At 37.2% G+C, this 12585-nt stretch overlaps 1 protein-coding gene across 18 annotated transcripts in view; it reads left to right on the forward strand.

Moving 5' to 3' along the window:
- magi1b (membrane associated guanylate kinase, WW and PDZ domain containing 1b) overlaps nucleotides 1-12585 on the forward strand; it is a 135642-nt gene that overhangs the window by 89805 nt on the left and 33252 nt on the right. For 6 of the 18 annotated variants that reach the window (XM_079857557.1, XM_079857552.1, XM_079857565.1 and 3 more), the window contains 8 exons: nucleotides 994-1210; nucleotides 2219-2301; nucleotides 2957-2992; nucleotides 6297-6354; nucleotides 7195-7298; nucleotides 8978-9094; nucleotides 10839-11024; nucleotides 11093-11722. In XM_079857557.1, the coding sequence (XP_079713683.1) occupies nucleotides 994-1210; nucleotides 2219-2301; nucleotides 2957-2992; nucleotides 6297-6354; nucleotides 7195-7298; nucleotides 8978-9094; nucleotides 10839-11024; nucleotides 11093-11722 (1431 nt within the window). The remainder of the gene's footprint in view (nucleotides 1-993; nucleotides 1211-2218; nucleotides 2302-2956; nucleotides 2993-6296; nucleotides 6355-7194; nucleotides 7299-8977; nucleotides 9095-10838; nucleotides 11025-11092; nucleotides 11723-12585) is intronic. The other 12 variants (XM_079857563.1, XM_079857568.1, XM_079857569.1 and 9 more) reach the window with 4 other exon arrangements.

A 12585-nucleotide genomic window follows, 5' to 3' on the forward strand; every position in this document is an offset into this window, starting at 1 on the left:
GTTGTCATAACTTATTGATCATATACATTTTTACATTGTATGCTTATTTGGTGCTTCTGATTATTTGTTGAAAACAAATAATATTTTTGTGGAATCCATAATCCATTTCTTTCAGGATTCTACAGGATTCTTTCAGGATTAAACACGTTTATTTGAATTCAATAAATGTCTTTACTGCCATTAAATTATATAAATACATGTAAAAATGTATTAGCAAATAATTGAAATTCTTACTGACCCCAAACTTTTTGAAAGATTGTGTAGTCGCATAATCGCAGCACAAAGTTGCATTTGAGACGCGTTACAACCAGGTGTAAACAGCAGACGGTCTGGTCTGTGATCGAATCACCATAGATGAATGTGAAAACCATTCAATTTCTGCTCCTGATCCCACAAGCTGGTTTGTGTAAGCATTATGACATTCTTCCAATCCATACTTCAGGCTGTAATCACATATTTTACTTCAAGAGAATTATAATATTTTATATTGCATGTTTTGTTCAATATCCAAGTTAATTCTAGGGCCCTTCATTTAAAATAGGCAATAAGCTGTCCTATTCATACCGGTTCACGCCTTTAAATTTGGAAGAGTGGTTTTATTTAAAGCAGCTATTTCAGTCAGGCGGGCCATGCAATTTAGTTGAGAGTCTTTTTGTTTAGATTCCTCACCTCTCCAAGAAGGTTAAGTGTTTAATTGTTTACACTCTTACTGATTTGAGGGGATGTTTGTGATTTTCATTTTTTGGTGTGGGTGGGAAAGTGTCAGACAACCATGTGTCGGTATGTGTATTTGTGTATAGTATAGTGTGAATAGTGTTTGATCACTGCAGAGTTTACAGGAAGTGAGAGGGAGGGGGCTTGGTGCCACTCTCCAAAGCATTAGCATTAGCAAAAGTACATTGCCACATTTATTTGGGATGCATTTCTCATCCAGAGCCTCATGTTGAACTGAGAGGGTCTGTCTTTGTGTACTAATCTTATGTGTGCATGCAGGAGACTCGAGTGAACCGGACGACCACCCCACCGTGCGGCCCTACGCCCGCGATCACGTTCAACCCTACGGGCTCAACAACACCTCGGCGTCAACCACGGAGAGCTCTCAGAATACACACACACACCCCGGCTATCCCACGGAAGAGGACCCTCTGGGGCCTCTGCCTGGAAACTGGGAGATGGCCTACACTGAGAACGGAGAGGTCTACTTTATAGAGTAAGAACCAACTACTATCTTCATGACACTTTTATTTTTACAGTGGCCTTGAAAAGTTTTTGGACACTGCACACATTAAAAATGCACGAATGCTTGCTTTATATAACAAAATATCAAGTAGCAATGATATTTTATATGTCCTCCTGAAAGGCAATTATATTGGCATAATATTAATGAATAACTTATTTTTAAAAATAGTAAAATCAGTTTTAAAATCAATTAAAAACATAAATGAATATGAAAAAGACAAAAGTAAAATGAGAAAAAAAGTTTAAATTAAAAATGAATTTAAACCAATTCAAATTATTGGTTTAAATTCATTTAAAAAAAAAAATCTTATCAGTAATAGGGAAATCAGAAAAAATCAATAGAGAAATTAAAAATGCATACACCTGTATCTTCATTTTCAAAAATTAGAATAACTATTTTAATTTTTTATCATTATTTCTACATTAATAATTAGTGCACTTATTGTTATTATTTTTTAAGCTGTGAATTATTTAATATACTTATCAGCATTTTTATAATTGATTGCTTGATAGTTTTGTCAGTTGATTTTTTAACAGATTTACTGATTTATTAAATGAGTGTCACATTTTGGCCAATTGAAATTAGATCTTAGAAAAGTTTGAAGATCAGTTGTTTGCAGATGCTACTTGACAGATTTTGAATCTAATGCAATTAAATACATACATTTTTAAGTGTAACCCAATTGTCTTTTTCAAATATTTCTTGGGACCACTATTATTATATTTAGATAGGTTTATGTATAGACAAAGGTTGCACTATAAATATCTTAGGTTGCAGTGGTTTTATGTTTCTTATTTTAAGTTTAGAAATTGCTTCTGGCGGTTTTTCAGATATCAAGGCAGGAAGTATCAAACATTGTGATATCTTTAGTATATGTTTTCCTGCCTGCTGGGATGCAGAAAAGAGGCCACAGGATGTTGTTCTGAAGGCATCTCTTAGAACAATGCCTCACTGTCTGTGCTCTGCATCTATTCTTAGCCACAACACAAAGACAACATCCTGGATAGACCCCCGATGCCTGGACAAACCTCAAAAGCCCCTGGAGGAATGTGAAGATGATGGTATGGACGTGTGCCTGAGTTTTTGTCTGGTTTGCTTGTGCAAATATCAGTTTCATGGTGTGCTTTTTAGATTATGCATTCATAATGCTTGCTTGTGAGTGTTTTTCTGGTGTTGGTCATATGCTTTTAATGTAGAAAATCTAACATTTTAAATAATATCTGTCACATTCAGTTTTATTAATCAGGCTCATGCACAAAAGTGCCTCATATTGTCCATTGTAATCTCGTGATGGCCTGTAGATGGCGTTCTTGAGCTGTCAAATGTCTTACAGACACACTCACCATGTGACAGGCAGCTGATATAATGCTACAAGGAGTGTCTGGATTGTATTGAATCTCCTCACACAAACAAATAATGAACCTCTAAAGCCAATTTCCCTGTGTGGTGGAATCTGGAATGGTTATGATTATGCCAAATATGATTTCAGATCTCACACAATAATTCACAATGATTCTCTCACAATCCAGATCATTTTGCTATTAATAAATGCCACTAATGAAACATTTCCACTGCTTATGTAATATGGTGGCATAATTGTAAGGCTTTGAGCTGTAATTTTGCTTTGTATTATCAACTAACCCTCTCTGACACCCTTCCCCTCTTTCTCTCGCCCCACTTTGCACACCTGCTCCCCTTTTACTCCCTCTCGTGCAGAAGGGGTACATACAGAGGAGCTGGACAATGAGCTAGGTAGGCCACAATTCCATAGGGAACATTTCTTTTTAAACCTGTAGACATGTGCATGTTGCAAGACATATGCAAGCTGCATGTTTGTGGGGTAGATCGATCCTTCTGTGCTGCTTTGGGACTAGGTTTTTTCCGCTCAAATCCTGGAACTGATTATGAAAACGGACCTCACAGTTGATCAGTGCAAAGGGCAACGTTTACCCACAATGCACCACCATGTTTAAGTACTGCTCTCATCTAGTTCTTTGGTATTCATTTTGGAATGACCGTAAAACGCATTTCATTACTTTTTAAACAAGGTTCATTTGTGTTGTCATTGGCACTGCATGATATGAAATATTCATTGTTACTATTTCTACCGTTGAAGCGTTTGGAGTTTAACTTAGGACTCTCGCAGCTGGGAGTGGTTCCGTTTTCATTATGCATGCAAATAGCTCAAGAGATCCGAAACTATTATGTCGAGCTAACAGTGGCAGTCAAATCATTGAATAATTTGTTGCTTTAATCAGTTTTACCATCGCCAGAGCACGCAGCACCCAGAGCTCTCTCTGCTGTTCCAGTGTGCCTTTGTAATTGAACGGCTGATTCATCATTAGTAATGGATTGGGTGATGCAGGCAGTGGCCTTGAGGATGCCTGTGTTTGTGTCCGGGCTGATTGGAAGAGCACGGTCAATAGCTATTGATTTGAGAAATCGGAGCCATTAAATTGATGCCGTGACTGCGGGATGTGGGCAGTAGGTACGAGAGTATCCAGTCACACAGTAGAGACTTGATCCTGTAGAGAGGGACGATGGGATGCAAACAGATTAATGGCCAATTTGTCAGTAGAGTCGCAGTAATGATGTGGGGGAAGGACAGGACGCACCGTAGAGCAGTTGCTATTGGTAGGCGTTTAGGCTTTCTTCTTCACAAAAAATACCAAAAAAAACCCAAAAAACTATATATATATATATGCTGTATATATTTATTAATAATTTATAAATTATTGTTGGGTGAAATTAAAATTCCTCATAACAAATTATATAAAAAAGTAACACTTTACAATAAGGTTTCATTTGTTAATATTGGTTAACCACATTAGTTACCTTTTGTATCTGTTAATATTATTTAATGGACCTGAGCTAACATGAATTAACAGTGACCAGTTGTATTTTTATTACGTTAACAAACATTAATAAATACTTTAATAAATGTATTGCTCATTGTTTGTTAATTCATTAACTAACGTTAAGTAACGGGACCTTATTTTAAAGTCTAGTTGCAAAAATAATAATGGTTTCAAACAGGTTTCCACAAACACACCCCCTTGCTACTATTGGTCAGACAAACACATAACCACGCCCCCAAATCATGCCATTGGTTGCCTCTGTTGCTATGCTAGTCTGGTATTAAGCTCCCAATGATCAGATCAATAGATATGTCCTAATTTGCATATTTACACACTATTCTATGTCATTTTGTAGTAAAAAATAGTGTGAGTAGTTAGTTAACACTGCGAATTTCATAAAGAAATAGTGCACTTCAGATACCCCAGATATAAACTTTTAACATTTATACACTATAGTAGAGTACATAGAGTGTAGTATGTCATTCGGGACAAAACTAATGTTTTGAAAGCACCAGAGAATCCCAGTGCTTACACTTTTTGGGTAAATCAAGCTACAAAATAGATTAGTTATATTCATTTTCTAAGCCTTTTCAATTATTTTGACAATGGAAAAATTGCACGCTTCACCTTTATCCAGCATAGCAATGATTTTGTGACAGCTTGTCTACACAGGTGCACAAAATGGCGTAAATTTCACCCAACACCCAAAAAGACTCGTTGATTAATTATGTGAAACTCATGAAAGATCAGGAGGAGTGAAGATATATGAGACAGAGGCTGCTGAGAGAATCGCTCACCGTTAGACCGTTATTTGTAAGTAATTAGTGTTTGTTGACATTTATAATTTCATTAGGACAGTACAGGAGACTGTCTTATTTGCTGCTGCTGCTTGGGAAAGATAATGAGTTCTTGCTTTGTTGCGCACGCACACACACAATATAGAACTTTTCTATGGTGGGTGTGATGACGAGTTTCCTGTGTGCTGCAGGCACTATGCTAATACAGCTCTGTGTCCCTGGTACTATGACATTTCTGCCTAAATAGGGGTTGCTATGGTAAAAAAAGCAATATTTTCAAATGCATGAAAGCACATTTCAATGTCAAATGCAGCAGAGCCTTTTTATGATTATTCCGTTATTCTAGAGAAGACATGGAGTGTGTCTTTTTACAGCGTCACGATCAAATCTCTGAATATCTTCTGTTGTTTTTGTACACTTGTCAACCTTTGCCTGAAATTTTCAGAGCTGTTCGCATTTTTGTTGTTTGCAGGGCAAGAGATTTGGAAATGATGGGGAATGCATTTGCTTTTTATGTAAATATCACGGGGAATATTTTTGTCAGGGCCTGTGCCTGAAGACAAATGGCAGACCTGTATACAAACTTCATCCTGTTAACAGCATATTCTGCGTCTTTAGTCTGATGTTTCAGTTAATACGGATCCTCGGATATGAAGAAATGTTTTTATTACATTGAGATGGGAATCATCCAGTCTGCACAAAAGAATTTATGACTTTTGAATGATTGAAAATGGTGGTAGTGCTTCCGCAGCAAGCAGAATGTGCATTACTTTCAAAAAGTATGTGTTCCATTTATCAATTATTTTTCATTTTACCATGGTTTTCCTCATGTACATGTGCTTATCCTAAACATTTGTAATGTTTTAATCCTTTAATGCATTTGAGTGTAGAACACTGATTCAGCATCAAGCCGTTATTACTAGTTTGAATGAGTCAACCAAGTCTCTGTTACTGTTTCAGAAGCATCACTTTAACAGCGAGGGGTTGTTCTCAAGCCATTATTGGAAACGGAGACAAGAGAAATCGTTTTTTATAGTTCTTTTATATTGTTGTGGTAGGCAATACGGCTCTTTGACATCACTGAAATAGTTCAGTGTATGACAGTAACCAATAACTTAGAACATCTGGCAACCAATCAGAATCATACATTTTGTAGTGCAGTTGTGTAAAAGTAAAAGAAACAACAACAGATGAATAATAAGATTCAATTTGCATGCTATAATTATATAATCTGCTCGACATGGTCATTATAGTTTTAAAATATCCGGCTTGTTAGTTTGAAGCCTCTTGAATTTTAATTGGTCGAAAAATCAAGACATCAAATGACAAAGTATTTGATAAAAGCCTTATTAAATGAGTTATAATGAGCTGAACATTTCTTCTGTTTTGCTCCTTTTCCAGAGCTGCCAACAGGCTGGGAGAAGATCGATGATCCAGTGTATGGGGTGTATTATGTTGAGTAAGTGACTCATCAATATTACCTTCAAATCATCTTTAATATATGACATCACCCTGAAGCATAAAAGAGACTGCTGCCATCCCTCCGATTGTGCCTGTTTCATTTCGGCTGTACACACCCTTTGTTACTGTTACCATTTTGAAATCTTGTTCTCTCTCTCTCTCTCTCTCTCTCCCTCCCCTTCAGGGGGACCCTTGGGTTTGTAGCGCATAAATATGAATGCATTCATATGTTTTGATGTTGTTTCAAAGCAATACCTCCGAGGCAGGAAACCTTTCGGTTTTTGTCTTTGGAGATGTTTATGTATGTTTTGAGCAGTATTTGCCTAGTAAATTGCACAGGCCTTTTGGAAAGTAGCCTGGATCGCAGCTGGGTGCGAGCTGTATTTTTTTGGTAAATGTGGTGATGGGGTTTTATTTTTGGCTTTTGATTCATGTTTGTTGAGCTTGCCTAGTGTAGTAGACAGATTTTGCTCTTAAGCACATAAGATGAGAGAGAATAGCATACTTTTTTGCTCAATTTTAAATGAATGCAGAGGCCTTCAGCCATAATTTAAGCCATCTTTATTGCCTTTTCTCTGAATTAATTCACTGTATTTCTCGTCCACTTACCTGCTCTCCTTCTGCTCAACCTTTACCTGCCCTCTCATTCTAATTCCTATTTCTCCCTCTGGCTCTGTTATTGACTGTGTCCTCTGCTAACTCATCTACATCACCTCTCTCTCTCTCTCTCTCTCTCTCTCTCTCTCTCTCTCTCTCTCTCTCTCTCTCTCTCTCTCTCTCTCTCTCTCTCTCTCTCTCTCTCTACCTCTCTCTACCTCTCTCTCTCTCTACCTCCCAGCCATATTAACAGGAAGACGCAGTATGAGAACCCAATTCTGGAGGCTAAAAGGAAGAAGCAACTGGAGCAGTCTCAGCCCGCTGAAGGTGAGCGGTATATCCAAGGTTCGTTTAAGGCCCAACATGCCGCCATTTCTTTCTTTTCCTATAAGTTTGTGATTGTCCATGTTTGTCATTTAGAGTTTTGTTGACTCTTTGGTTTTGGAACTGTTAATCATCACATGGCTTAAGTTTTTAATGTATTCAATTATTCAAAAACTGCTTTAGTTTTTTTTGGAAAATGTTATATTTATTTGTAAAAAGATTTTTTTTGAAGAGAAGTCGACACATGACTTCATGCATTTTGATGAATAAATGTATTTGTTGTGGTCCTTTTTATAATAGATATATATAGGCCTATTTCTTTTTTTTTTTTTAAATCTTGTTTTGTATTATGTATATAAATCAGGATTTTCCCAGTTAATTACCAGGAGCAAACGGTATTAAAGTCAATATGAAATGCTAATTGTAACCCATTTTACTTCTATAATATGACATTTTTCGATTGAAACTGAATTTTCGAGAAAAAAAAAAGTAGCCTTTGAAGTCAACATGAACTCATAATCAACCCCACACTGTAAAAAAATATAAGATCAATAAGTAATGACATATGTTTTTACATTGCTTTCACTCATCAAAATAAGTTAAGCAACTTTTTATATATTTTTTTATATATCTTTATACGTTATACATGATAACGGCTCATGTTTAAGTAAGTTTAATGTAATTGAAGTTGAAGTTGATTGAACTTAAAAAAAGTCTTTCTTTCTTTCTTTCTTTCTTTCTTTCTTTCTTTCTTTCTTTCTTTCTTTCTTTCTTTCTTTCTTTCTTTCTTTCTTTCTTTCTTTCTTTCTTTCTTTCTTTCTTTCTTTCTTTCTTTCTTTCTTATTTAAAGGGAAAAAAAAGTTCACCCAAAATTTTTAATTCTGTGTTCATTTACTTACCCTCATGTCTTTCCAAACAAAAAGAAGATATTTTGAAGAATATTGGTAACCATACAGTTTTGGTGACCATTGACTTCCACAAAAGGAAAATAAATATAAAAAAAAAATCGGTTACACTTTATTTTAAGGTGTAATTGTTATAGTGTAATTATATATTTAAGTACTGAGTAATATTAAGCAACTACATGTACTTACTATAGGATTAGGGTAGGGTAAATTATGCATAATTTACTGTTATTACTATGGTAAGTACATGTAACATATGTAACAAGGACACTGTAAAATAAAGTGTTACCAAAAAATCTTCTTGAATTTTCCACAGAGGAAAGAAATTTCCACTGCCCCAACAATTTCTTTGTGTGCGTGAGAACACTTGGCCAATAAACTGATTCTGATTCTGAAAATCATACAGGTTTGTTACTTTCTCTTTATGAAAGGGAATAGGGTTGATTATGAGCTCACGTTGACTTTCAAGGCTGCTTGAGTCGCACCTAAACGGTCTAGAAAGTTCTACTGAAATGCAGGTTGCCTTGGTCTTGTTCCCAGCCAACTCAGCTGAAAATTGCTTTCTTGATTACCTAATAACTTCTTCACCCTCAAGTTCAAGTATCTCATTCTGCCACTGATTGTGATACAGTACTGACAATATGCAAGTTTTACACAGAGAAAGTTAGGACACCGTAGGGGGCTGTAAAGGTCTAAAGCTGGTGGTTGCACAGCCTCAGTGTTAGTTTGAATAGGCAGGAAGTGCGACTGACTTGAGAAACACACAAAAAGGAAGTGCATCCTTCACTCTTTCAGAATGGATAGAGGAGCATTCTTCAGGACCACCGCTAGCGAGCTATGCTGCTAACCACCAAGAGACTTACAGAGACCCCGGCACCGCCCCTCCACTACCACCCCAACTGGTGGCTAAACGTATGTGTTGCCTCCTTTTTTGTTTGTAACACAAACACATACACACCCGTACGTGGCGTATTCCTCTGTGGACATTCACTATTCACTCACTTTTTCCAAATCTTCCTTCCCTCAGCTCTATGTCTTTTCCGTCCCTGTATTGTTTGAAAACCCAATGATAAGCTACTTGTTCAAAGATTAGCAAACACTCTTTTTAAGTGAAGAATTTTGCGTTATCCCTCACACCATTTGCCATGTCTCTGGCGTCTTAATGTGGGCACTCATTCAATTTCTGTGGTGCTTTCTAGGGTCATATACAAAATATGCTTTATGGTCATTTAAGTCAAGGATGTGTTGAATTAACGAAGAGAAATGGTGTTCTGAAAGATTTGACGCATTAAATTCCAACCAAGGCTTATGCACTAAAGAACAAGTATGTTGGGAAAAAACTGATCTTGGATCAAATATGTTTAGGATACATATGGATACGTTCAGGAATTATATACTGTGGGGTTATAAAAGTCCATATTGAAAGTCTGGGATTCAAAATTGAAATCTTTCGCATTATTTCTGTTCTAAGACTTTCTGAAATTAGTGTTATTTGTTCTGTTCTTTTCACTCAATATTTATGTTAATATAATTTGTAATGAAAATTTTGTTTTAAAACAGAAAATAGAAATATATGCATTTTCACTAGTGGTCTCAGACTTTTGGACCCCATTGCATATGCAGTTTTGTGTGCTTGTGTGCATTTAGATTTTACTTTTATGGACAGCTCTGTTGCTCTGTCTATCATTTATTCCCTCTCTCATATATATCTTTATCATGTCCAGCCATTTGCATTCAGTGTGCAGTGTGTCTCTCCTCAGGGTATCTCTGCAGCTTTCTCTGATCCTTCTGACATGACAGACCATCATGAACAGATCACACATCATCTCTCTAGCCGATCACACCATTCTTCTCTGCTCACTCCTCTATTCTCTCCTCTCATTCTCTCTTGTATCTTGTACTAACGTCACTTTTGCTCTGATCTAGGACTGATAACCAGCTGATCCATCTACTAACATTCATTTGACCATTTACTCGAATAACTATAATAATGCACAACATGATTATTTAACAAAAATATCCTGAGAAGTACACACTGTTAATTTCTTTTCTGACAGAGTAATGCTAAAATGTAAAACAAGGAAGGTTTGTCAACACAAACTTGGATGTTGGCTTGACAGATTAAAATTTTAAAAGGTGGTTTAGACCCTGTGTAGTTAAGGCCTATAAAGCGTTAAGATGGATATACAGTTAGTTAGTTGACTGACAAAGAACGAAGGATGGATGGATGGATGGATGGATGGATGGATGGATGGATGGATGGATGGATGGATGGATGGATGGATGGATGGATGGATGGATGGATGGATAGATAGATAGATAGATAGATAGATAGATAGATAGATAGATAGATAGATAGATAGATAGATAGATAGATAGATAGATAGATAGATAGATAGATAGATAGATAGATAGATAGATAGATAGACAATCCGAGTTTGTACAACAACAGTATCTTGCTTTTTTTGAGCCTTCTTAATTACTCTATGGTTGGTAAGTTAACTTTGTAGTGCAGTTTCTTCTTGAAACTTAAAATGTTCTTGAGATTTGCTGTTTTAATACACAGAGGTATAATCATCTCATGCCGAGGGGCCAACAGATTTACCTTCACCTTTTCCCATAGCTCACGAATTGTGCAATGCTTTTCTTATTGCAGGAGGGAAGCCATTTTTCACAAGGAACCCTGCAGAACTGAAGGGAACATTCATTAACACCAAGCTGAAGAAGAGCAGACGTGGCTTCGGCTTCACCGTAGTAGGAGGAGATGAACCGGATGAGTTTCTGCAGATTAAGAGTCTGGTGCTCGATGGACCAGCTGCCCTGGACGGAAAGATGGAAACAGGTAAATCTGAAACTGTGGTCTCGTAACACATCTTTGTTCTTGGGCCAACACGTGTTTTGCTTTTTCAGGTGACGTTATCGTGAGTGTGAACGACACCTGCGTGTTGGGTTACACACACGCCCAGGTTGTGAAGATCTTCCAGTCCATCCCTATCGGCTCTATGGTCGACCTTGAACTCTGCCGTGGCTACCCATTACCTTTTGACCCTGATGACCCCAACACTAGCCTGGTGACTTCTGTGGCCATTCTGGACAAGGAACCCATCATCGTCAATGGAAAAGAAAGCTATGACTCGCCCTCCAGCCACGGGAGCGAAACTACAGGTGGTAGTTTGAATGGCTCCAGCGACCCACCTCGCCCCCATAGCCCTTCAGCGGAGGTGGCTTCCAATGGCTCTCACGGTTATTCTAGTGACGTGGTGACATTGGCGTCTTCGATTGCAACCCAGCCCGAGCTTATTACTGTCCATATGGAGAAGGGCGACAAAGGATTTGGCTTCACAATAGCGGACAGCCCTTCTGGGGGAGGCCAGCGAGTGAAGCAGATAGTGGATTACCCACGATGCAGAGGCCTGAGGGAGGGGGACATCATCATGGAGGTGAACAAGAGGAACGTGCAGAACCTGACTCACAATCAGGTGGTCGATTTGCTCAGCAAGTGCCCCAAAGGCAGTGAGGTGACCATGCTGGTACAAAGAGGTGAGCTCACAAGAAATTTTTTATTGTTTTAATTTAATTTTAATTTAAAAACTAGCTCTATTTGTCGAAGTCAACAGGGTTTATGGCATCATTAAAGGGTTATCCATCCAAAAAATAATCCATACGACTCCAGGGGATAATAAAGGCCTTCTTAAGTGAAGCGATGCATTTTTGTACAAAAAATATCCATATTTATAAATTTGTACACTATAATCACTTGCTTTCGGGGATCGGCCGTATGCGAGTCGAGTTCGGACCGAAGAGTGAACTCTGACCCGAGCTGTATGGATTGTGATGGATGGATGCACTTTTTTGGGCTTCAAAATCTCAGTTACTATTCACTCCCAGAATATTTTTTAAATATCCAATTGTGTTTGGCTGACAGAAGAAAGTCATGTACATCCAGGATGGCTTGAGGGTGAGTAAATTATGGGATAATTTTCTTTTTGGGCAAACTAACCCTTTAAGGTTGCACCGATAATACAATTCTGACCAGTACAATTAAATGATCAAAATGGCTGATAACCCACAAATAGCTGATATTAAAATGTAATGCTATTTTGTTAAATGGATTAAAAATAAAAATGAAAAAATACCAAAAATTACCAAAATCCAGTCTGGTACTGATATACTAGTGTTCAAAAGTTTGGGGTTGAAAAAGATTTTGTAAGGTTTTTGAAAGAAGTCTCTCTCTTATGCTCACCGATGCTGCATTTATTTGATAAACTAATATTTGATCAATGTAATGTGTCCTTGCTGATTAAAACTATTAGTTTATTAAAAAAAAAAAAAATGTTACTACTGACCCCAAACCTTTGAATGAACGGTATAGTGTATATTAAGCAGCATCCCTATCAAGCACA

This window comes from Squalius cephalus (assembly GCF_949319135.1).
Source record: "Squalius cephalus genome assembly, chromosome: 22".
NCBI classification, from domain to species: domain Eukaryota; kingdom Metazoa; phylum Chordata; class Actinopteri; order Cypriniformes; family Leuciscidae; genus Squalius; species Squalius cephalus.